This window comes from Branchiostoma belcheri, unplaced genomic scaffold (genome assembly GCF_001625305.1).
Source record: "Branchiostoma belcheri isolate BF01 breed outbred unplaced genomic scaffold, Haploidv18h27 scaffold62, whole genome shotgun sequence".
NCBI lineage: Eukaryota > Metazoa > Chordata > Leptocardii > Amphioxiformes > Branchiostomatidae > Branchiostoma > Branchiostoma belcheri.
Genome location: NW_017804265.1, coordinates 491,714 through 517,881, shown reverse-complemented (window position 1 = coordinate 517,881; position 26,168 = coordinate 491,714). Strand labels below are relative to the sequence as shown.

The 26,168-nt window shown below is 42.0% G+C and overlaps 3 protein-coding genes and 6 non-coding genes across 9 annotated transcripts in view; 3 read left to right on the top strand and 6 right to left on the bottom strand.

The window, feature by feature from the left end:
• The window catches only part of LOC109483025, a 43,431-nt gene extending 41,924 nt beyond the window's left edge, over nucleotides 1–1,507 (bottom strand). Inside the window, exon 1 of the mRNA XM_019785979.1 lies at nucleotides 1,107–1,507. Coding sequence (XP_019641538.1) covers nucleotides 1,107–1,194 — 88 coding nt within the window. The 5' untranslated portion in view covers nucleotides 1,195–1,507. The remainder of the gene's footprint in view (nucleotides 1–1,106) is intronic.
• A 1,330-nt stretch (nucleotides 1,508–2,837) lies between these two features.
• On the top strand, nucleotides 2,838–2,909 carry Trnaw-cca. Its single transcript has one exon. It is a non-coding gene; the product is annotated as a tRNA-Trp (tRNA).
• Nucleotides 2,910–3,317: 408 nt separating this feature from the next.
• Nucleotides 3,318–3,389, top strand: Trnaw-cca. Its single transcript has one exon. It is a non-coding gene; the product is annotated as a tRNA-Trp (tRNA).
• A 1,083-nt stretch (nucleotides 3,390–4,472) lies between these two features.
• Trnaw-cca lies at nucleotides 4,473–4,544 on the bottom strand. The gene has a single exon. It is a non-coding gene; the product is annotated as a tRNA-Trp (tRNA).
• Nucleotides 4,545–5,939: 1,395 nt separating this feature from the next.
• On the top strand, nucleotides 5,940–23,167 carry LOC109483024 (delta-like protein D). The gene is made up of 13 exons (XM_019785978.1): nucleotides 5,940–5,964; nucleotides 6,427–6,630; nucleotides 6,837–6,929; nucleotides 7,178–7,429; nucleotides 8,028–8,159; nucleotides 8,711–8,860; nucleotides 9,453–9,593; nucleotides 10,017–10,133; nucleotides 10,961–11,074; nucleotides 11,500–11,613; nucleotides 12,257–12,370; nucleotides 12,984–13,118; nucleotides 21,557–23,167. The coding sequence occupies exons 1-13, from the start codon at nucleotides 5,940–5,942 to the stop codon at nucleotides 22,234–22,236; spliced, it is 2,271 nt and encodes a 756-aa protein (XP_019641537.1). The 3' UTR covers nucleotides 22,237–23,167.
• On the bottom strand, nucleotides 10,301–10,372 carry Trnaq-cug. The gene has a single exon. It is a non-coding gene; the product is annotated as a tRNA-Gln (tRNA).
• On the bottom strand, nucleotides 10,606–10,677 carry Trnaq-cug. Its single transcript has one exon. It is a non-coding gene; the product is annotated as a tRNA-Gln (tRNA).
• Trnaq-cug lies at nucleotides 11,898–11,969 on the bottom strand. The gene has a single exon. It is a non-coding gene; the product is annotated as a tRNA-Gln (tRNA).
• On the bottom strand, nucleotides 14,804–17,176 carry LOC109483137 (SPRY domain-containing SOCS box protein 3-like). The gene is made up of 4 exons (XM_019786136.1): nucleotides 17,049–17,176; nucleotides 16,460–16,568; nucleotides 15,837–16,085; nucleotides 14,804–15,361 (listed from the first exon to the last, which is right to left on the bottom strand). The coding sequence occupies exons 2-4, from the start codon at nucleotides 16,541–16,543 to the stop codon at nucleotides 14,879–14,881; spliced, it is 816 nt and encodes a 271-aa protein (XP_019641695.1). The 5' UTR covers nucleotides 16,544–16,568; nucleotides 17,049–17,176; the 3' UTR covers nucleotides 14,804–14,878.
• Nucleotides 23,168–26,168: the final 3,001 nt, after the last annotated feature.

The following is a 26,168-nucleotide window of genomic DNA, read 5'->3' as shown; positions in this document are numbered from 1 at the left end:
GTTCTCACTGTAAGATGAATACAGTAAGTGCTAAGAACATACCTAACACACGGAAAGCATACCTTTCTTATCTACTTCGCATGTCATCGAGACATTCATTTACTTTTTGCGCTATCTGAGGCACGTACGATTGTACAAAGGGGATATTAAAAGAGTTTGAAATGTTTGAAAAGTTTTAAACATACAAAATGTTAAAGGACAGAATAAAATATGTGTCGTCATCGCGTAAAAGAAAACACCAGCGCGTTCATACCATCACCCCCCCTCCCCCCATCCGCCATTATTTTTCCAGAAGACTCGTTTGAAGCCACAGCCTATGTGTGGGCGGGTGTGTGGTTTATAACGTTGTTGTTCTCATTATGTGCTGTCGCATTATAAACATGTTGTTTTTGTTGTTTTTACAAATTTCTAGTCGTTTCTGTTATTCTAACAAGGCAGTGTAAAGTTTACAATTAAATTTCATACCTTCGGGGGGTAATAAATACAGCTGTGAAAACAGAAAATATCACTGTTTTCAAAACGATAATGCCTGAATCTTTCACAGGTGTTTCAGTATCTTATGACGAGAGATATATTAACGACCATGGTCGCCAGGTCATAGGAACCTTATTTTTTCAAGTATAGTATGTTTTGTTTACATTTATAAGTACCCACAACACAAACAATAGCAGCATGCAGTATTATACAGAAAACACGTATCCTGCTATCAAGAGATTAATTTGAAGACATGTACCATTATAATAACTGCCTCTGTGTTAGTTGTGTGTATAAAATGTAAACAGTTCTTTTGAAACAGGCCAGTGTATATCCACTGTTATTAGCGTTGGGTATTCTATGATATCAACAAAGAGATGGAGAGTGCATGGATCTTACAATTCGCCATACTGCTACCCTAAGAATACTATAACAGATGTAACAATAGTCCGCATAGATAACAGAACAATAGCAAGGTACACCGGCATTTTTTCCACTATCAGTATCAGGACCTCTTGTCGCTAGAACCTTGTAGTTGCTTTAAACCAAATATTAGCCAGGAGTGTTATTTCAATGTCACAACACAGGCTAATGTTTACGTTAGCACATTATAGAGAAAAACGGTACCATACCGGTCTGGTGATAGGCGCCTCTCCCATGCGCTGCCATCACCCCAGTTCCAAGCATCAGCGTCGCCATGAGTAGAATTCTCATCTCCATTGGCAGAAATCTCTCACAGCGAAGCAGCAGCCAGGCACGTCAAAAGGCGCAGCCCTTTCCCCGACTAATTATCCCGCCTAGCTACCTGTTGCTGTTCGTACCAGAAACGCCGTCCGCAGAAAAACTGCATGTCCCTTTTCTTCTCAAATCTCGGGCTGAATCACTAAAGGCGATGAATGGAAAGAAATCAAAACTTTGGTGGCGAGAAGAAAACGGAATGGAAGGCAAAAGCGATATTAGGGTAGAAATGTCAACCGACACCACTGCCGCAAATGGGGATATGAATATTCATGGTCGCAAGCGACCTTTGGTGTCTGCGGGAGCCTAACTACGCACGTCGTCTCAGCGAAATGTCGTTAGCAACGGTGACAGATCTTTGTATACCTGCTGGCTATTTCCATTTTCCCTCATATGATGTACTAATACGTTGTATTTTGTCACAGCGGTGGCTGAATTGGGAGGCAATTTCGTTCATAAAGAGAGTTATTATATCAAAGCTGTTTGCGTCCATTTCACACTTTCATCTACATATTTTTGCGTCGAAATGATGACGTCAAGACTTTTGATAAAAAAAATATATTTTCTACTACAAAGTCTCTTCTTCTAAAATATAGATTTTTTTAATTTCCATGTACACAATATACTACCAATGATAATAACCCTTATCTTGGAGAGAAAAAAGAAAACAGGCGTAAAACACAGGGTGCATATTTTCTGCTTTCTGCAGGAAGTTAGGTCAATGGTCCCAAAAAAAACTTATCTTATTTCCTGTGTTCAGATTTCTGCAATACTTGTATACATTTATGTTGCATTGTCGGGGCCAGTGCGAAAATTTCAGAATCAGTCTGAGAGAGAAATTTCAAGCAATGCAAAAAGCAAGAAATTCACGAAAAAAAAAATTTTACGGACGTATGATATCTGCCATTTCATATTTTTTCAAAAGTGTACGTTTACACTACAGAAGGTCTTTCATGTCAGTTGTCACAGATCTGCTGGTTATCTTTGAAATACGACATAATGAGTCCCTTTGAGACGCGGTTTATAGCCTTCGTCATTAGCCGGAGAAAAGTGCCGCCGACAATAACAATTTTCTGCGTCATTACTGCCAAAAGCTGTAAACAAGCTAGTCTCCAACAGACTCCTTTGCATGCAGGCTAAATGAATAGTAGAAATCGGCCTAAAATTCAAAAAGAATGTAGCTGGCCAGGGGAGATGGCCTACCATAGAGAGTCCAGTTTGCCTCTATGCAGTTTAGTTTGTTTTGGAGCATTGTCTCACTTTTAGTTGTGTATTTGTTTGTTGGTTTGCTTGTTTTAGAGCATTGCGATCGGTAATGCAAAATAACTTCTCTACTGATCTTTCAGTTCTGTTCCACGTCTATCGACATATTGTACCATTGTTAGCTATAGTGTGATATGCTTCAAGCAGAAGTCTTATGTTAAACGACGTTAGGCTTAAGACAAGTTTTTTTCCACATATTTGTTAGTCTTTTGTTTATTTAGTTGTCTGTTGTTCATTAGTCATATGCTAAATTACAATAGCCTGTAAAGAGCTGTTGTTACACGGCATTATCGACTTCAGCACGCCCATTGAAGAAATATTGCCTTTGTGATCAATACATTTACATAGGATTAACTATGTGCGACTCCGTGGCGCAACGGTAGCGCGTCTGACTCCAGATCAGAAGGTTGCGTGTTCGAATCACGTCGGGGTCACATAAATATTTTTGGTTTCATCTAGTGATATATCTTATACATAAAATTAAATTGCTAATAGTTTTAATGACTATCATTTTTCACGTTCTTAAGTTATTTCCGTTTATTATTTTTTTTTATTTGCTGACAGGGCAGAAAATCGTAAAAAAAATCGCGGTGATCTGTTTGTTTTAAACTTACTGTATTGTCACGAGGTTATAATATAACTAACCTCCTTATTTAGTGAAATGCTGATAAATCCAGACCAAACATCTTAAAGTTTTGTAGATTGCAAGTTATCATTTAGAAACTGGCCTAACATGTCAAGTAAGTCAACAGCCCTTTTGTAGGCCCTTTCATGATATCGATCGGATTGCAAATAGGCGTTGTTTATTCATTGTGAATACGCGTGGGAGTTAGAGCATATGCGACTCCGTGGCGCAACGGTAGCGCGTCTGACTCCAGATCAGAAGGTTGCGTGTTCGAATCACGTCGGGGTCACATAATGTTTTTTCTCTTAAAATAGTTTTATCGTTTTTACACCACTAAAATGGTTTTTAAATTAGTATATTAATGCAACCAAGAAATGAATGTGGATTTGTCTTACTTTTTTAATGGTAACGTACTTCTACGACAGCAGTAAGTGCACGTGTTTGACCATTTTGAAGTGCTTCCAGCCAGTCAAGTACCTCTCATCACCAGAAATCATCTGTACCAAATACTCCACTCTCTCACCACGATAACTAAGTAGCGATGAGGAGGGGCACTTCAAATGCGGATCTAACACTAAAAGAGCACTTGGCGGAAGCACCGACGGCTGTTGTTTTTTTTAAACCTGAAGTTCCGTAAATAGACCAATTATGACTGTCTATCACAATGAAGTCAGTGAAGTTAGCCAATGATAGCACGGCATTTAGCAGTTTGACCAATGAGATTGGTTGCCTGTTGTTATAGTTTTGCATATGGGATCGGTCTAGACCAGTGTTATTTGCCACAAGTCCAGACCACGTTTCCTTTCCACACTTTCCAGAACTCATGCCGCTAATTTTTCAACATGTAGCCCGGAACTTCGCAATTAGTTCAACAGTGTAGAGTAGACGTAGAAGAGAGCATTAGTGTTATTTTTCGGAGGAAATGTTATGTTGGTGTTGTTTTAGCTCACAAAAATGTGGAACCTAACATGAAAAAGGGCAGGCAAGAGTGTGAGTATGTACCGCTGTTGCTGTTGTTGCTGACTTCGTTTTTCATCGAACCCTGCTTTGGTAAGTACGCTGTTTTTTTGTTTTTTTTCATTACTGTAACACTTTTTATCTAACCATAGTCGATAAGATAGAAACGCCATGGTTCTTGAACTGCGGCCGGGCATAATCTTTTGAAATATTTAGTAAATATTACTACTACTTTTTTTCTATGAGTTTAAAAATATTTTCAGGTTATAAGCAATAGAGCGAGTTTTTATTCAATATAATAATTGTAACCATTTAAGTCGTGTTTATTAATTTAATGATAATTTCGACGGGTTGGCTGCTCATTGTTGAATTATATTTAGATTTAAAAAATACATATGATTAAAAAAGTTCAATGTGACCCCGACGTGATTCGAACACGCAACCTTCTGATCTGGAGTCAGACGCGCTACCGTTGCGCCACGGAGTCGCACTTGAGATAATCCTCACATGAACAAGCAATGGTCTCATTTTTTTTTCTTTACACCTTACTAAGATTTTAAGTTCATTTTCCAAAAAAAGGGGACAATAATTCATTTTAAGTATATCCTGTTATGCATTCGAAGAAAACTAGGTTAAAGAAACGCCTAAACGGTTCTATGGAGACCATTGGATAACCATATGCCTGTACCGTTACGTAAATCTTATTAAATGTCTGCATTTGTTACCCTTTCAGGCATAATGCCAGTAGGGAGAATTATTCCAGGATAATTAAGAACTAGCTCCTGTGAAAACTTTTTTGTTTGCAACAGTTGAAAAGATACTATCTTTCAATGTGAACAGCGAAACCTTAAAAAACAACATCTTTACAAAACCTTGCTTTGAGTTGTCAAATATCATACCCCATTCACTAAAGCACCTGGTATATACGTACATGTATAAACTATAAAAATTTAGGAAGCCTAGCCGTTGACATCTTGCGAAAGGTATACGTAGCGAAACACGTTTATTGTTCTTTGTAAAAGACTGGGTGAGTTTTAGGTATTTACTCATATCATCTAAAGTCTCAGTTTCAGGATGTAGACAACATGAATGTAGCGTTTGCTGGTTACAAGAGTACTCTTTACAAAACGTACAGACACTAATGCCGCCAGCTTAATGTCAGGTACATGTATTTAGTGTCGGTACTTTAGGCTTTTGAAAGCACCGAAGCGAGTCGTATCCGTTTAACGGCAATGGGACAGGCTCAGCAACCACTTAGGCTAAAATTGTAGTCGCGTGTAAAGGCTGTGTCATGTTTCAAGTTGAGGACACATTCATTCTTAAAATGGCTGACCCAGAATGCTGCCACCCCATTTATCATAAGCCAGCGTCCCATGCTTTAAGCAAGAGGTTTACAACAGTGAACTGGGGACACAATTCTTTGAACAGTCGTGGATGCGTCGGGCGTAGTCGTGAACGTGTCGTGTAAACTTCAGCTGTTTGTAATGGAAACGGCCTAGCCTCCACCAGGCCTTTCTGTGGGAATACGGATCGTAGAATTCGGCAAAAGAAGAGTAAAATTGGCTAGGGAAGTCAGTTTGTAGAAGGTTGTTTCTTTCCCTAACTGCGCGGCCAATCAAACCCCAAGGCAGCCAAACTCCCCTGGCAAATATTCTACTATATATTGCCAGCGTAGTTAGTTAACGGTTTACCGAATGCCCTTGTTGATGGTCAATCCTGTCGTAATTTTGACAGAAAATGGCGCAGTAAAAAAATAATATGTATATTTCCTCGCATGTCATAGAGCCTCAAGGCACTGTAAGGCACCGTGCTCGTCCCAAACAGGTAATGAGATCCATATTTACATATCACCATGGCAACAGGTCCATATTTACATATCACCATGGTTACCAAGGCGGTGGCCGCAGGTGCACTCCTGCAGCAATCTCAACACCGCGCGACGGTCGCCTGGCAACGCGGAGCTTTTGACACTTCAATGGTGACGACACGGCGTGTGTGTACCACAGAAAGGCCGCCGAAATATCAGCACGGATATGGTTTCATTTGAAAAGGATTTCAATGCCAAGAATTTGGTGTCTTTTTACGGTTCACACATATTGCTGAAATCTTTTTACATGAATTCAAGAAATACTACCCAGTTGTGAAATAATTGAATGTTCTGTAAACTTATTCTGTAGACAAAAGAATAAAAAGGCATCGACTTGCGACTGACTCTTGTCCATTAACTTTTCATGATTGGTCATAGTCTTGCTACAGTGCCAATTTGTAAACTTGCCTTCTCTATGTGAGCTCAATACGTTATATGGGTGCCGGAAACAATGCAATATGGTGGTTGAAACTAAGTTTTTTTCTTTCTTTGTTATATTCAGCTTCAGTGCCAGACGTGACGCTAGTCAACATGTTTCAGTTCTCCGTCAAGGAGGAGTTCACCCAGATGAAGTGCGTTTCCGCCGAGGCGTCTTCGTTAAGCTTCGGAGCGAACGAGCCCTTTCGGTACCCTTCGGCAAGCTTCGGGCCGACGGCGATTCGACCCGAGACGTGGGGTGGCCAGATGGTCTGGTTCTTCGCAGGGGGTATGTATTTCTCATCAAAACATGTATTTTTATTACATATTTGCAGTTATATTTTTTAAGCTTGATCTAGAATGAGTATATCGCCATATGATATTGGGATTTTCTTATACACAACCAGTACTTGGTGAGGGTAGTACTAGTTTTGTATAAGAAGATACCTAGAAAAATAAAATCTTGGAGTTTTGATTCATTTTTTCCCATCTTAGCCGGTGCGGATAAAGCTGGTGTGTTTAATTGTAAAGCGGTCCTACCATCGGGTCAAGAGGTCAAGGTCAGCACGGTCAAGATGACGCAACCAGGTCAGATATGTGTAGGCAGGTCAGATATATGTAGACAGGTCAGATATATGTAGACAGGTCAGATACTGTATATGTAGACGTTGTTTCTATATCCCTGTGGCCAGAATATATATGATAGCTTGGGGGTAAAAAAGTAATAATCCTACCAACAAGAGTGAATTTTGCAAAACCAATTAATATAGATTCTTCGTCCAAAAATTGAGCTCCCCACGCTTTCCTGGGTTGTATGTTGTCTTCGCTCTCTTCAGCCACGGTCTTGCCAAAGCACTTCACCATAACAGCACATCCTGGCGACACCGTCAACTTCTACACCCAAACCAACGGGAGTTTCGCCGAACGAATCCGCTGGAAGAAAAATGGCGTCGTCTTACAGAACATGGCGAGCGCAAAGGTCATGACCCTGTATGACGTGGACCAATCAGATGCCGGCGTCTACGAGACCTTTTTGGATGGCAGAGAACAGGACAGAACACACGCCATTGCCAGACTCATCGTCACAAGTCCGTAATATTTTTATATTCATCTGTGTTGGTAGACCAGGTAGTTACATGTCAAAACATTTGGTCCGACACAAGAAACCCAGTGTTGACGTCACACTTCAGAGAATCCCACGTGACAAGTATCACTGGGTCAGTCTATAGAAGAAGACCAGAGTGACTGGTTGAAAGCTCTAGGTGAGAGCAACCCTAGGTTGGTGTTGGAACTAAAGTGTTAACTTTAAACAACATTTCTATAATGTTTTGTTTGCTTCATTGTTTGTAGGCTGTAACGCGTCGATTTCGTACAAGTGAACAAGCAATAATTAACATCTGTGTCTATAATGTCACCAGGGTCCATAATATCGCAACCTTGAGAAATAGTGTGCTTAAAGATATTTTTGCTGCAACATACCCTAGGTATGTACATTTGATGTGTGAAGGAGTGCATACCAAAAGTACGTTGCAGTAAAAATACCTTTAAGCACACTGTTTCTCAAGGTGGCGATATTATGGACCCTGTTGATATTATGGACACAGATGTTATATAATTATACAGACGCACAAACCCACCGCTAAGAATACTTTTGTTCTAAGAAGTAACGAAGATATATTGTTCCAGGGTGTCCAGATAGTTTCTGGGGTCCCGGCTGTGACCAGACGTGTCCGAAGTGCTATAACGGCGGAGTCTGTCATGAGGATCTCGGGGAGTGCATCTGTCCTCCCGGGTTCAAGGGGACGACCTGTGAGACCGGTCAGTACACATTTACAATGGTACAATTCTTTGTGTATCTACTATCTTGTATCTCATTAACTGGAAAATTCGTTTTCCACAAAGATACCTGACATGGTGACGGCACACTTATAAGTTTTTCAAACTTATATTTATGCCACCACCAACGCAGACAAACGCACAGACAACAGTCATATTCCTTTTAAATGTGGGGAAATTCGTGTTAAGTCCCAAGGGCACAAGATCGGTGGCATGGCAGGGTTAAAACCCGGGACCTCTAGGTTCCAAGGCAATTACACTTTACCGTTACGCCACACGACCCCACGTCTAGCGTTTACCCTAATCTCCAAGCAGATCTTTCGGTGGCAAGACAATATCCATTGGCCAGAGGAGTGTCCATTAGCCACCGAAGTTGGGAAATGGATACAGGACGGCCAATGGATACAGGACGGCCAATGGATACAGGACGGCCAATGGATACAGGACGGCCAATGGATACGGTCTATTGCCACCCAACCGAAAGATCTGCTTGGAGATTACGTTTATCCCTGAAATGCAAACCGTTGTTCCAGGCTGCGGCGGGAACAGTTTCGGCAGAGACTGTCAGTACGAGTGCGACGCGAACGGTCTGGCGGCCGGGTGTAAGGAGCGGATCTTCTGCCTGCCGGACCCGTACGGCTGCAGCTGCTCCCCGGGGTACCGAAACCTGCTCTGCTCCACGCGTAAGTGCATTTATGTTTACCGAAGGAAAACATATTGTTTTTGCTCAGTTTCTTCTTCCTCTTCTTCAACCTGCTCTGCACCACGCGTGGGTGCATTTATGTTTACCGAAGGAAAACATATTGTTTTTTCTCAGTTTCTTCTTCCTCTTCTTCTCCAAACATTCACCTCAGTGACCTGACACTGAACGGTTATTTGTATCTCGTGAGTCTTATTCAAAATCACAATTGACGCAATTGGTTTACACAAATAAACCATTCATTCATTCATTCATTGGTTCCGTCACATATACCTCGAGGCCTGCCCGCCTTAGACCAAGGCCTCCCCCCCCCCCCTAAAGTGCCCCATCAGGGGCTATATGGGGGTGTAGCCGGGGCTCACATAACATCTTTGAGCCCCGGCAAAGATGAAGATGAAGAAGATATACCTACTACAAGACCTAGAGGTCGAAAGTTTGTGTTTGTTGGAGATGGTATCTTTGTCTCTCTTTCCTCCAGTTTGTAGTTAATTGTTGAGTGTTTAACTGTATTTGTTCAAATATTTGAATGTTACACTGTGTTTAAGAGATTGCATCTTTGTCCCCTGTGCCCGCAGCCTGTCTCCCCGGCTCGTTCGGAGCGGGATGTACGCAGACCTGCCACTGCCGCAGCATCGGCCCAAACGCCTGCGACGTGTACACCGGCTGGTGTCGGGACGGCTGCGCCAAGGGGTGGAAGGGACCGTCATGTCAGGAGGGTAGGACGGCGGCATTTGATACTTGATAAAGCTTTCATCGCCAAAGGTTATGTTTTCGGCAGCATTCGTCTCTCTCTTTGTCTCTCCCCTCTCTCTTTCTCTCTCTCTCTCTCTCTCTCTCTCTCTGTGTGTGTGTGTGTGTGTGTGTGTGTGTGTGTGTGTGAGAGAGAGAGAGAGAGTGGAGAGTGTATGTCTGTGTGTGTGTGTGTGTCTCTCTCTCTGTGTCTGTGTGTGTGTGTCTTTGTGTCTAAATATGATAACTCAAAAAACAGTTTTCATGGATTATTTTGATATTTGGTAGGTGGAGAGACCTCAAATCTTAATGATTAGATTTTGGGCATCCTAGCAGCTTGTTATGGTACTGCAGCGGAAGTTACATATCTCGTGATCTGGACGTGCTAACAAAGCTTAACCATCTTGCAGAGGACATTGACCACTGTGACCCTGACCCGTGTGAAAATGGCGGCGTGTGTCACGGCACGGAGGAAACATACAGCTGTGAATGTCCGGATGGGTTCGAAGGTCAACATTGCGAAATCGGTAAGCATAAACATGTACTTATTACATACTACAATTTAGTACAAGGTAGACATGGTGATTTCACAAAAATAAACGCCATCGTACGTATAATTTAAACGTTGTAGCGTATCTATTGAAATCTGTTTATTTCATATTATGTTTTATGAAAGAAAAAAAAAAGAGACGTTAGGTTCTACCGAGATTTGAACTCGGATCGCTGGATTCAGAGTCCAGAGTGCTAACCATTACACCATAGAACCTCGACAAGGGTTTGACATTACGGCAAACACTTGCTCCACTGTACATGCCATGTACGTACAAGGTATTGTGCAATATAGGATAGCCGACCGACCAGACAAAAAAAATTGTTCATCCCCTGCCTGCCGGTAACAACAGTAGGAAAGATGTAAAAACATACTTGAGTACCTAAAAGGCTATGAGGTATTCAAAAGATAAGGGAATACTATGCCAGTTAAAAGTCAACAAAAGTTTTAGGTTCTACCGAGATTTGAACTCGGATCGCTGGATTCAGAGTCCAGAGTGCTAACCATTACACCATAGAACCTGTTCCTATCTACCGCAATCAATTTAGACGTCTCTAATTGAACGAAAGTACGACGGTTCATGATTGACGTTAACATTCTTTGTACATGCTATGAGTTATGTTTGGCATCTTGGACTTTGATCAAAGACACTACATAATGTTATTCTCTGACTTTAAGTAGATCTACAAGTAGTTTCAACTTCTCAACAGACCTAAGTCAGGTTCAGATGTGCCCTATTGTGAAATCTCAGTTTGATCTACAATACAGAACAAATAAAAAATTTGCCCTCCGTTTGTATCACAGACCTAGACGAGTGTGAGTCCTGGCCTTGTCTCAATGGCGGCGCCTGCTTTGATGTCCCAGGAAAGTACGTGTGCGCATGCGTGGACGGATACACTGGAACCAATTGCGAAGAAGGTGACTTGATTTTTTCCATCAGTGATGATCTAAATCACTTATGGACATCTTTTGGTGGGACTAATTGTCAGTAAGGAAGAAGAGTTCTAATACATTTTTCATTAATTTCTGTCCAATGTTATCATTACATTTATGTTTTGTACTGTTTTGCCCTCTGAACAGAATGTCTAACACTTAGCTGGAATGATCTGAAGCTTTAAGAGTACAATAATCTTTTTTTACAGTTGATGTGTATTGACTTCATGCCAAGTTGTCTCTTATATTGTTTTTAATGTTAATTTTCAGTGTATCTATCTTTTGCTTGTTTGGCATGTAGCGTTGTATAAATGTAGGACCTGGACCACGGGAAAAATAGCAACTATTTATGCAAATTGTGGATCCAAATATACTCAAACTCATATTGTTATGATTTGTTGTTTACTCAGATATAGACGAGTGCTCCTCGTCCCCGTGTCAAAACAACGGCGTGTGCGTGCACGGTCTGGACGAGTTCAAGTGCGAGTGTCTGAGGGGGTTCTTCGGGCCACGCTGTGAAGTCGGTCAGTGCTACACCTGCATGACGTTTGTTTCAAAGGCATCCAATGGAATTTCTGGGCTGTAATGTGCTACAAATTCAACTTCAGTAAATTTCAAATAAATTTCCTCATCCAAGATATTTTGGTTTTCATTTGCCGCCATGAAAATGCATTGGATGCCTTTGGATTGGATGCCTATTTCGGAAAAAAAGACCAGGGTCGTGATGCCTTTGTTTGCCGATATCCTGTATTTGCTATTGCTCGTATTTTACTATGTTTAAAGTAAAAAAAGGAAAAGTTTGTATGTTAGGTTCTACCGAGATTTGAACTCGGATCGCTGGATTCAGAGTCCAGAGTGCTAACCATTACACCATAGAACCTCGACGAGAGCAGTAGATGTCCCTAGACAATTTGCTTCAATATATGCGTTATGTGGTCATTTACGGAACTTGATTTGATTTGTAATACAAGCCATTGCTGTTTTCTTGACATCATATACATGCAACTTATTTGAAGACATTTACAAATTATCGGTACGCAAATCATCCGTCACCTGCTTTTGCCTTGAGAAGCAGGCCATGACGTTATAGTGATCAATATGATACAGGTCTGTTTTATCTAATTGACAACAACTATTGCCGAGTTAGATATTCCGGTGTTTTCTCAGATCTGAACGAGTGCACGTCTAGCCCGTGTAGAAATAACGGCACGTGTGTGGACCTGCCGGGGGCGTACAGGTGCGACTGTCCGCACGGCATCATGGGAAACAACTGCGAATATGGTAAGACTGTTCACAAGTTAGGATCTTCACCTTTGACCATGATCCTAATCTCCAAGCAGATCATACGGTGGCAAGGCAGTAGTTGGCCACCGAAGGTTAATGGACACTCCTCTAGCCAATGGATTCTGCCTTGACACTGTATGATCTGCTTGGAGATTACTAGTACATGAACCGTAGTCTCCACCAGACTGCACAGACAAGCTGGACCCTCTATGGCCGGCCAACTCCCCTTTAGCCGATTTCTACTATTTATACAGCCTGCAAAGGAGTCTGGTGGAGACTACATGAACCGGCTTATGGCCACAGAACACAGTATTAATTGGTGACCCCCGGGGTCTATGACGCGGGTATACAAAGTAGTTAGGACAAGATGCTTGAAGCCTGGATAGAATATGTTATGTGAGAGGTAGACAGAGGTAACTGCGCTGTGTAGTATAGAATTATTATTTTTCTAATTCTACCAATACTCAAACATATCAGCTTTACGCTAATGCACCCTACTTTAATTTTTACCACGTCGAAGTAACTATAGAAATCCCCATATGGCGAAAACTGTGTTCTGCTACCTTGTTGGCAATCTTCTGAACCATACTTGCACGTTTATTTTCCCCAGACGTGCTCCCCTGCCTGTCGGAACCCTGTTTGAACGGCGGAAACTGTTCGGCGTTTGGAGACCTCTACATCTGCTTCTGCGCAGAAGGGTTCTACGGGCGGAACTGTGAGAACGAACTACCCGGCCAGTCTGAAGGTCAGGTCGTTTTTTTATCAACATTTCTTCATAAAGAAAGAGACAAGGACAATTTGACAACGCCAGTGATGGTAGTTTTGTCAGCTCATCATATATTAGTATACTAGTATTCACTATTGTGACATGCTTGATACAAGCAAAGATACTGAAGTATGTAGTACTAGTATATATTTAACAGAACCAGATGAAATAGAATGTGCAACGGTAACAGTAAAGCTTGCAACACTGAAAACTTTACCTCGATAATATAGATACACAGTTTGCTTGATACAAGCAATGGATACAAGCAATGGTAGAACTGATCGTTTTAACGTTAACAACCACATAGTTCTTTAGCAAGGTTTTGAAAAGCTACCTGTTGCAAAAAAAAGATAAATTAGTAAGTTATGATCTTCGATTATCTTTCCTAACATTATAATCTCTTTACTAAATATTGTGCCATTCCACAATATTGAGCTCGATTGTCAATAACTGCACAGTGATATTGATGCGTTCTAATCCTTTGGTAGCACTAGACAGCTCGCTTATTAACATAACAAGCAGTGCTTTTGCATCCTAATGATCTAATCTTTCAACAATTAAAAGTCTACGTTTAATTTCCCCGCACCCTTAAGCTTAACGCACGATATGTGTAGTCTATTTTCTTCACAGCCCCTCATTTGAAATGATTGGTCCCTAAAACCAAGCAAAGCTAGCGATGTCTTCCTCTGTTTAGTATTACTGAACCGTCCCTTGATTGCATCAAGCAATGTATGGGTTCTTCAAACACAAATAGTTATGTCTTTAGGGTTTTCCTTTCATAACTCTTTCCTATAGCAGCCCAGACAAATATAAATTTCCAGCAGCATAAACAGCATAGATAGGTTTAACGTCATAGGGGCGTCCTTACGTTTTAGTAACTACTGTACTATATTAGCAAACGTTTTGGTGTTCAATTCCCCTATCACTTTGTATGTAAACGAAAGTCAAAATTTAAGTTGATCATAAGATAAAAAGAAACATTAAGAAAGTTAAGAAAACAACGAAGATGAAAGAAAACACGATACTGGGAAAAGACAGATAACAAGAAAATGAACAGGTGGAAAACCTTTCCTTTTTTACACAAATAAACCAAATGTAGTATTTTCCCGCCAATATTGCGTGCTGCTATAACTAGTGTTTATCCACATTTTAATGACAGTAGATCTTGCAATCAATCTATTTTCCTTGGTCAAAGTGTCCTTAATATGACCAAGTCTGTATTCCTCCTTCATATGACCTGTCTCATTGCAAGTCGTCCTTACACACTGGTGTGTTTATATGATTGCCTGTAAACGCTTTGCAACATACAGGACTTCCCACGCGTTATGCTAAAGTCACATTTTCAAACCGGGGCCCGGTCGGGCTGTTTGTGTGAATGAAAAAATAAACGTTTCATATCAAGAATATACAGAAATGGTGCTCATGATTACTTTTCTTCAACATTTTTTTTTTTCGTTCTGTTGCTTTTTATGTCTACCGAAGAAAAACATATTGTTTTTGCTACGTTTCCTCTTCTCCAAACGAATGACTTGAACCAGATTGTCTGTTACCATGGTAAACAGTGTTGGGTTACATCATGTTGCAATTTTATAGCAGGAGGGATTTAGACTCCTGTCTGACCATATGCGATGGTAAACGTCATGCATTCGCTTTGCAAATGTTACCTTTCCAGATATTTCATAGTTTCGTTCATGCAAACTGCCCGGCCGGGCCACGGGTTGTCGATTGTGACCTTAGCATTATGCGGGGTGAAACTCCTTGATGTAGTTTATAAGTCGCGACGGCAACTTCAGCTTGTCACAGTCCTCCGCCTCCTGGACACACGCGGAGATCACCGCCCGGCACCTGTCCTGCAGTGACGGGTACTCCCGCTTGGTGGCGCCTAGCACCATCTCCGTCTTCGCGGCTGTAGACGCGATCATAGGGAACAGGTCCCCTTCGTACTTCTCCAGTCCTTTGAACGCTTCCCCGAGGCATTTCCCATCCCTGTAGTACGTCAGGGTGCCCTTGCAGTACAGCAGCCCCACGGTGGTCGGCGTGTTTTCGGCGAACGGTTCGGCGAAGGGTCTGTCGACGCCCTTGTGCCAGAGGATGCCCTTGTGGTTGAGGCCCCAGCTGTGCTCGTTCTCTCCAAGGACGTTGATGAAGTCGTAAAGATTCACCCGCGTCTTCGAGCTGCCGATTCCGAACATCATGCTGGTGCCGAATAGGCGGTCAGAAACCTGCAACGTAGGTAGAAGGCATCGTTTGTTTAGGTTTATTTGTTTGTTTGTTCGTTTGTTTGCCTGTTTGTTTCATCATGCTGGTGCCGAATAGACAGTCAGAAACCTGTGATATAAGTAGAAGGTATTGTTTGGTTGGAGTTTAATTGCTGTTTGTTTGTTTGTTTGTTTGTTTGTTTGTTTCTTTGTTGGTTTGTTTGAACCATTCTTTATTCATGAGAAGCTGAAATCAGATTAAGGCTCATACGAACCACTCACATGTATTAAGTTGCAAAAATGACTGTAAAGACATTTTTATATTAGTCTTGAAAAGTTACAGGTTATACCAAGGTCATTATATCTATCTTCTGTATAATGTCCTTGGTTGTACCTATTTGGAAAGCATCCACTAGGAAGCCTGTGTTGTAGAGGAATAAAAGAAGCTTTCAGTGAATTACGAAGGTGGGGCCTTAAATTGCAATGGAAAGCTCCTCACCCTGATTTCCCAGTAGTGCACGCCGTTCTTGTCGATAGGTTTGGTAGCGCGCACGGCCACGGTGCCCCGCGACCAGGTGGGGTGGAATATCACGGTCCGGTTCCTGATGCCCCCCAACTCCAACTGGGCGAAGTCCTGCTCCAATTCCTGCTCCTCCCACGACCACACGTCGTTACACAGACCCTCTAGTCCCGCCGGCATGGTGGTCGGTTTGGGGACGATATCTTCTCGCGTCATTGTCTCTGGCACCTTCGTAAACATGAGAGAAAAGCGTTCATTAAGGTTAAAACTTCAATAGTATATTTGTCAATTCAGATGGTGACGCAAAGCCAGTGGCCCTATATCTGTATCTGTAGCTTTAGGTGTTAGCCTAAAAGAGCTAGCCTCTACCGGGCGACAGGAAAGTGCAGAAATTGGTCAAATAGACAGATAGAATGTCAGAGGAGTCGGTCCATTATTAAGAGTACAGATTGCTACTCCTTAGCGGACCAACTCCCCTAGCCTGCTATATGTCTATTTGACCGATTTCTACTCTTTCCGCCGCTTCTTGAAGCCTGGTACAGGCTAAAAAGAGCGGCAGTATATTGTGTGTGTAAATACGCAATATGTCTTTTCCGCCCTACCTTTATCTTGGCAATGGAGTCAACAGTCGTGGAGAGCCAGGTACTAGTCCCCACATAGTATGTCCGCGTTTCCACTAACGCCATAGTCTTAACACCAACCACCGCCTGTCTGTGTTATAGAGTGGAGGTTAGAACAGTTTAGCCAGGTTAACATTCTCTACGGGCCGGCTTAGGGGTGTTTTACCGGCCCCAGTCTAAATACACACACACACACACACACACACACACACACAGGTAGTTACGATCTACATAGGCTACTTCAATATTACATATCAAAAGGTGTACCATGTGTTTGTTTTATAGATTGTAGTTATGGTTGAGTACGAAAACGGGTACATTCTGCATGGATTACACACATGTGAACAGGTTGAACGACATAATCCTTTAGCTCCCGGGCATACGCGTACGCGTACACTCGCTCACCCCATTCTATTGTTTTTCACTTCTGTATTTCATACACGTCCAGTGTTTCTTTTTGGTTGACATTCCGCTTTTTTACGGCGTTTGGGGTCATAAAAAGAAATGTTGAATTGTCTGTAAGTATTTTGAATTGGTACACGTCTGTAACGAAGTGGTGGGCTTTACTGACCGTTTTAAACTGCAGATGCAGACCCTGTACTAGCCTAGGGCTAGGTAGGTATCACGCCAGGTGACCCGTCAAAACAATGCACGCAGACCAACAGACAATAACCAGTGGGGGAAAGTTGTGTCTACCAGACTCTAATATACTCGTTTGCCAGTAGATTTCTCCAAATAGACTGAATGATTTGCATTATTAGCGTTTACATTGAACTGCCAGTCACTAAATTAGTGACATTATGTGTGTAAATTGGCCGCCATTGTTGCATTCACCAAAACAATGCACGGTAGATTGGGCTACGAAAACAAGGCTTTCCGCTAAAAAAAGCTCCGGGCCTTTGTTCACAGAAAGGTGAGGTCAAAACAAGGACAGAAGGCCTTCAGCCTAGATAAACGACAAGGGGGCAAAAATTGACATCAATGTATAAACACATTGACATATGCAGTTATCTGTTCGTTTTTCTATAGTCAGCCTAACTTAAAATTGTAACTATAGTACTAGAATATGGATTCCTGAGTACTTCTTTTTCTTCTTTTTTCCATAGGCGACCGCCTTCGACTTGCTGAAGATTATGTCGCCGTGTCAATACATTTGTACTTACTATTGGTCGTTGTTATGACAAGTAAAGGAGAACAAAAGGCATTAATTACCTCCTTGATTAATCTTAGCATGACAATTGATTCTGTTCCGTGATGTTTTCAAATAGTATAAGGTTTTTAACATTTTCCTCTGTCTTTTGGTAAGTCTGTGTTGTTCCACCTTTAATATTGTTATCACAAGGAGGTTTAAATAAAGATAAAATCCTCCTTGGTTATTATAATCATGATAAGAGACAGCGTTATATAGGGAACGGAAGCGAACGTAGATCTTAATTTGTGCACACGTGCGTAACGAAATGTGTCTCAATCACTCTCATGCAAAATGGCCATGGATGATGAATAAACAAATTTTGCATCCTTGAACCAAATGCTTGAACAACGTGTTATGAAGGTCATGTAAAATAGGGTGGGAGGGGGGTTCCTACAGCAGCAAATACAATCTATTCCTCCTACTCCTAGATTGCGGTTACAACAAACAAAAGAGTCAGACTGTACGTAATAACATCATCACCCACATTCGAGCCAGTTACGTAAGTGAGACACAATCAAATATTTATGCGACAGGACCATTGTTCCATAATTTTTTTAGTGACAAGACAAAATGGTTGGGTCTTAAATCTCACGCAATTTACCGAATAACGTAGCCAAAGAAACGTACACTGCTTAGCCGAAAATATGGGAATTTATTACGTTCACAAACATCGCTGCGTTGCGGTCAGACTGAATTGAAAGGTCACAATAATCAGTAAGAAAACTGGTTTGAACCAGTATAAACTGCATGGGTGCTGTTTTTCTACCTCCATAGGTGGACGCAGGTCATGTTACGACCTTACGATATATTTGGTAAATTGGTAACAATACATAAGTAATACATAATTCCAATGGCCATATAAAGGTATAATACACATACCGTATTTTCCACAGCAATGGGTCGAGAGATGATGTTTCTTGTTAAGTCGACGCCCAGATTGGATAAACCTGACAGGGGGAGAAATTTACTACTAGCGGGTTCACAGCAGAACAATGGCCCAAGATGTCCGTATTTCAATTCTTCTCGGTTCTCCGTCGCATTCCACCCTAGCGCCACACTCTATCCACCCCGGCTGTCGTTCTTCGGTGGTCAGAACATTTTGGGAATTCTAGACGACCCTGCTGGCACCAAGGACGTATAAATCCGGGTTATTTGATGTTTTAATGCACCGTTCTGCCTTCCTGTACACAAAGGATTTACGTAGGGTGTGTTTACATCCGTGGGATGTTCCATTCAAGGATCATGTGGGTGAGGCTGGAAATGTTCAGTTTTAGGTCTTATCATTTTTGAATGCCTATTTACCACGCCTATACAATATATCTTTTATTCATTATTTATATCTTTTATTATGATATTTTCAGTCATTATCAATAGGCAGTAAAAAAACATGAATCACACTTTGGCTGTACACCCCCGTAACCTGAAAATGGCCAGCTCCAGCATTGCGTCATGCTTTCACCCGGAAGTGTTATTAGTGACCTGCAGGACACTTTGGCGGGAAATTTGAATACTGAACTGAGAGGCAGAATACTAGTTCTGTATTAGGCATCCTACTCATGCTAGAACTTCTGATCAGGACTTTTGCGAGAAAAGTTGTAGGATGACATTCTTTTCACTTTTCCTACCAACTAAAAGTTAATAATAGATAGATAAAGTTGATATTGATAATGATACAATCATGTAGATAGATCATTTTTGGTTTCACCAAGGACATTGGTTTCAAATAAATCAGAACTTGAATGGTACACAAAATTATGTTGTACAAGGCAAATATCAACGGTGTATATCACTACTCTCCAAGCAGATCATACGGTGGCAAGGCAGTATCCATCGGCCCAAGGACATTATACACAGAGTATAATGTCCTTGATCGGCCAGAGGAGTGTCCATTAGCCACCGAAGATCTGCCACCAGATGCTGGCCAATGGATACAGTCTGGCTAATGGATACTGTCTGGCCAATTTGATACTGTCTTTTGCGGCCACCGAAATAAATATCTGCTTGAAGATTATACCCCCCCCCCCGTGTACACTATATGACATCCAGTAGATTCTAGCGGGAACCAATCATAGGGCTGCTGACGCGTCACCGACTAGCGGCTATTAGCACCTTGTTTCATGTAAATGCCATGAACTCAACCAGAGCGCGTGTATTGTTTCTTGTTTACATCAGTACTAAGTACTAGTCCTTCCACAATCAGTTAGTAAAGTCATACCTTTGTAAAATCTACTTTGATGAACGAATCAAAACGGGACTGTAGACATTAAATTTTACACATTCAAATGTGGCTGCACTTGCGCTAATGGAGCGACCACTACGTACGGGAAGGAACGGATCTTAGCGAAGCCGAGATTTGTGAACCAAACCCAACCCATCGAAGACGGGCCGCCAAACATAGAAATGGAGGGAAATGACAGACAACAAGCCAACAAAGACAACATCACCAGACCAACAAACTTGGAAAACACCACTTCAACGTTGTAAGAACTGTGGAACCTCAAACTAGTATGTTTGCGTCAGCGGAAAGGCTGTCGAAGCATGGGCATGGAGGTTTTTTTACCTCCATGGTCGAAGTAACCACTACATGAAAAACTGCGGCGAAAAAGTAACATGGGTTCGTCCCAAATCTAGACGCAAGTGAGCTACAAAAGTAATAGAACCTATGCATCTATGCACCTATGCATAGAACCGATACATGTACGTACCATAACTTGCCATACCCGGCCAAAGACGACTACATTACTGTTACTCTTTATTTTGTGCTGTATAATGTATATGCGTTACATTATCTATCATTGTCATTTCTGTGAATTCCTTAAAACATCTACTGTTAGTTTATGTAACATTACGTAGTGCTACAATCTGCGTAAAAAGTGGGCTTCATTACGTGTTATCTGCTAAGTCGTGTTGGTATTGAAAACTGTTTTATTTTGCCGTTCTTCTACAAACAGCCAGCAGAATTATGAAGATACTCGTTCTCAATACACATGCTGCAAACTAAAGTAATGGCAGTCCTACGAAAATTCTGTTTGTAATGTATAAGCGCTTTATGTCGACGTACAATGGGTGTGAAATACATGTTTTCGCCCATCGTGTGCCACCGGCTCCGTGGTAATTGGCTACTTTACAAGTGAAAGAACCGCGTCCGTGGGCCTTGATAAATTATTCAAATTATTCAGCAGCCCTCTGATTGGTCCCCGCTAGAAATTTACTGGATGTCATTCAGTGACGAGCCCCCCCCCCCCCTTCTTTTGCTATCTGAGTAATTAGTTGATTGAGTAGATAGGGGCTATAGATAGGCCGAATGGGAGGGAAGGGGAAATGAGATGTCCCAAGGGAACGCCAGATGGCGCGTCTGTTACAACTTCCTAAAGTCACAGCGGGTGCAATCATCACCTCCAAATGGTTCGGGGTCGTTCTTTGTCCAATTTAGGGCTGGAGTCACCATACCAAGAATTTGTACAAGTTAGCGTAGAAGAACTTAAGAGGCCTACGTATACATGCCCAGGTTCACACGTCTGTCCTACCGTAGTACAATATTCTTTTTACGACAACGTCCATTGCAAGGGGCTCCCTTTGCCCCACAGAATCTGCTTGTAGATTATGTGTGAAATGGACATTGTCATAGTTGTCAAGAAATTTGCAAATAATATTTCACGGAGCAAGGACGTTCTATCATGATTGAACGATCATTGCACGAAGGTATATTATTTAAAGACTATCGGTTTCTTGTTTAACATTTAGGCATGGCTGCGTGGGATTATTGTCATTGACCGCAGGTGACCCCTAATGGAATACACGTTCGGTTCGAATTATCCAGATCTAACATAGCTCGAGTTCTATTTCCATTGTTTTGATAGTTTATTTTTCTTTTCTCTTCGCCTCAGGTCCAACTTCCGGCGAGGCACAAAACGACGCATTACCCATCATGCACATCGTGCTGGCAGGTGTGGCCGGTCCCGTCGTCCTCATCACGCTTTTCCTCCTCTACAAATTCTACGAAAAACTCAAGAAGAAACACAAGACTAAACAGGTGGACGTCAAGCCGAAATCTTCCGCCGACCAGGACTCAGTAGTTCCCGTAGAGTCCACGAACTCGTCCACCAACCTTCTGGAACCTACGAATCCTCTGGACGTAAAGAAGGACCAACAGTTCATCAACACGTTACAGAGACCTGTAGCGAACGGAGGGCGGCCATCTTTTAGACCGATCCAGTTGGTAGCAGCTTTTCCTGGGGCCGCTCAGAGACCCGCCATAACAGTCAGTCCACTCGAAAGTGCGTCTGAAAATAACACGACCCTTGTTACATCATTCCAACAAGATGGCGGGAACAACGCAACTAGCCTTGCTGTTCCTACGTCATCGTTTCGCGCGCAAAATTCTTCCCATCGGCCCACATCGGGTCACGCCATCACACTCCCATCAGTCCTTGCGCAGAGGAAGCCCGCCACTGCGCAGACGACACCGACGGAAACCATGGTAACCGACTTCAACGATGACGACTTTGACGACGAATCTGAATCAGAATTTGACGATGACGTGGACGAAGAGACTGTATATTCATGACGAATGGACGATTGGATAGAATACACCGTAAAGATGTATCAATCTTATTCTGACGACAAAGTAACGGAAATAGGAGCAACATATTTTGGACTGACCATAGATTCGAAATATCACATCTCATTGACAGATATTCCGATTGACTTAACTTTTATTTACTTTCAGTTACTTTACTCTCTTGCTCACTCTGGTCTGATTCTATATTTAACAAACCTATTTACTAACGCATCTCGGAATGACCGTGTGTTCTTCATGCATTCAACGTTGCAACTACTAAACGACAATAGACTAACATATGTTTGACTCAAGAGTAACCTACTAACATTTGTGTTTGGTAACAGACTAACAAACTAACATTGTGTTTGCATGGGGTATATACTAATCACACTACATCTAGTAACATGGTACTAGTAACTAACCAATATATCTTATTGCCAATAACTAACGTATTATTTAGTCCCATCTATGTGGGACCGAGAACAAACCAATTAACTAACAAACGCCTAGCACATGTCTACAATAACAAAATGAATGGATATGCTGACTAGAGAGCGAACTAACCAACTAAAATACATAATACATGTACTAACGAAAACTATCAGTCCTACACGACGTATCAGATGGTAGTGATGCATAATGACTAACAAACTTATAATTACCAACTGAGCAAGGTACCGATGAACAACATTTCATCTATAACCATTGCTTACTTGACTAACAAGTATGTACTAACGTATACAGTAAACCAGTACCAAGGCACAGCTAACGCTTGTACTGTCAACCAACGACTAACAAACGTACTGACTGACTAATAATGTTTCTGTTCTACGGACTTTTACTTTATCCTGACTGGTTTACGGACTAGTAACGTTCTTACTTCCACCCGACTGATAACTGACTGACTGACTGACTTCTTGCTTCCACCCGACTGATAACTGACTGATTGACTGATAATGTTCCTTCCTCCACCCAACTGATAACCGGCTGACTGATGATGTTCTTACCTCCACCCGACTGATACTGACTTACCGACTGACACTGACTGATAACGTTATCTCTATCCGACTGATAACCGACTGACTGACTGACTAATAACGTTCTTACCTAGCCTCCACCCAACTGATAACATGACTTACTGACTGACTGATAACATTACTAGGTCCGTCACCTAACTGATAACTGACTTTATGACTGACTGACTGCGTTCTTACCTCCACCCGACTGATAACTGCATGACTGAATGACCGATGAGGTCCCCACCTCCACCAGACTGACAACTGACTACACTGACTGACTGACTTCGTTCTTGATTCCACCCGACTGATAACTCACTTACTGACTGATAATGTTCTTAACCTCCACCCGACTGATAACCGATTGACTGATAATGTTCTTACCTCCACCCGACTGATAACCGACTGACTGATAATGTTCTTACCTCCACCCGACTGATAACCGATTGACTGATAATGTTCTTACCTCCACCCGACTGATACTGACTGACTGATAACATTCTTACCTCCACCCGACTGATAACTGACCTACTGACTGACTGATAACATTCTTACTTCCACCCGACTGATAACTGACTTACTGACTGACTGATAACATTCTTACTTCCACCCGACTAATAACTGACTGACTGACAGACTGATAACTTTCTTACTTCCACCCGACTGATAACTGACTGACTGACTGATAACGTTCTTACCTCCACCCGACTGATAACCGACCGACTGACCGATAATGTTCTTACTTCCACCCGACTGATAACGTTCTTACCTCCACCCGACTGATACCGACTTACCGACTGACTGACACTGACTGATAACGTTATCTCTACCCGACTGATAACCGATTGACTGACTGACTGATAATGTTCTTACCTCTACCCGACTAATAACTGACTGACTGACTGATAACATTACTAGGTCTCACTCTGTCACCTAACTGATAACTGGCTTTATGCCTGACTGACTTCGTTCTTACCTCCACCCGACTGATAACTGACTTGCTGACTGACTGATAACATTCTTACTTCCACCCGACTGATAACTGACTTGCTGACTGACTGATAACATTCTTACTTCCACCCGACTGATAACTGACAGACTTACTGATAACATTGTTACTTCCACCCGACTGATAACTGACTTACTGACTAACTGACAACGTTCTTACTTCTACTCTACTGATAACGGACTGACTGACCGATAACGTCTTCTCCAACTGACTGATAACTGACTTATTGACTGACTGATAACATTCTTACCTCTAGCCTGACTAAATCGCGCTCCTGGCGGCCGCCGCCCTAGGTGGGGTGGGGGTCATTAACGTCCAGCCGAGAGCTTGTATACACAGGCTATCTTACCTCCACCCGACTGATAACTGACTGAATGACCGATGACGTTCTTACTTCCACCCGACTGATAACTGAGTGACTGAGTGACTGACTGAATGAATGATAACCGACCGACTGACTTATAACGTCCTTACCTTCACACGACTGATAAACGACTGACTGACTGATAACATTCTTAACTCCATCCGACTCATAACTGACTTACTTACTGACTGGCTGGCTGACTGATAACGTTCTTACGTTCACCCGACTGTAAACTGACTTACTGACTGACAGACCGATAACGTTCTTACCTCCACCCGACTGTTAACTGACTTACTGACTGGCAGACCGATAACGTTCTTACCTCCACCCGACTGATACTAGTACTAGTAACTGAATGACGTTCTTACCCCCTTCAACTCATAACTGACACTCTGACTGACTGACTGGCTGACTGACTGACTTCGCTCTTACTTGCACCCGACTGATAACTGACTGACTGACTGATAACTTTCTTACTTCCACCCGACTGATGACTGACTTACCGACTGACTGATAATGTTCTTATCTCCACACGACTGATAACTGACTTATCGACTCATTAATAACGTAATCATATTCACCCGACTGATAACTGACTTACTGACTGATAACGTTCTTACCTCCACCCGACTGATAACTGACTTACTGACTAACAGACGGACTGACTAACAGACAGACTGACTAATTGACTGATAACTAACTGACTAGCTTATAATTACTGATACGTTTTTACCATATTAGTACAAACTACTTTACTTTTCTTCATCATATTTACATTGACATAGTAATAACATTGTTACATGTGTACGTGGCTAAGCTTGTGTGACGAAAAATTCTTCAATAAATGTACTGAGCTATAGAAGCCTCCCCTACAATGTTTTTGTTGTTGTTGTTGTTGATTTCATCTCAAGTGACGTTAACAGAACGCCACAGAAGTCACGGGACATTGTGTAGGTGCAAACATGTGATGCAGTTCAATGACATTCCGGTAGATGTCTAAACGGTTAAATCAAATGTTCCCGCTTTTTTTGTCAGATACTTTTTGTCAACAAGACAACTTAAGTTTGAAAAATACCCATTGTACGACAAATGCATGTGTGACCGGACCCGACGAATTGGTATTCACTATATAGTGTCCCTTTCTTTGACTTTGCAAGCTCAGCGTAGTACAGAAAAAATACAAGACATATATGGCTCACCCTCCCCTAAAATGGATATGCAACAATACTACTATTGACAAGACGTCCAACAAGTATACATTCCCAACCTTCTGTTAACTCGTTCACCGTTATTAAACAAACTAATAACTATCGGAAGGGTGAATAACCTCCTGCCCCTCCCCCTACCACATCCACAGTCAGTACATTGTTGTTGTCTGACTATTTTAGACGTTGCATCATGTACCCAGTACTGTTTAAATCTGTTCACACGTGAAATCGCAAAAGGCGTTCCCCCACCGGTAGTTCCACACCTGCTTTTATGAGCCAGCGGACGAGGTGTGTGTAACGTTATAATTGGACAGATTATCGTACAAACTGTATTATATGCT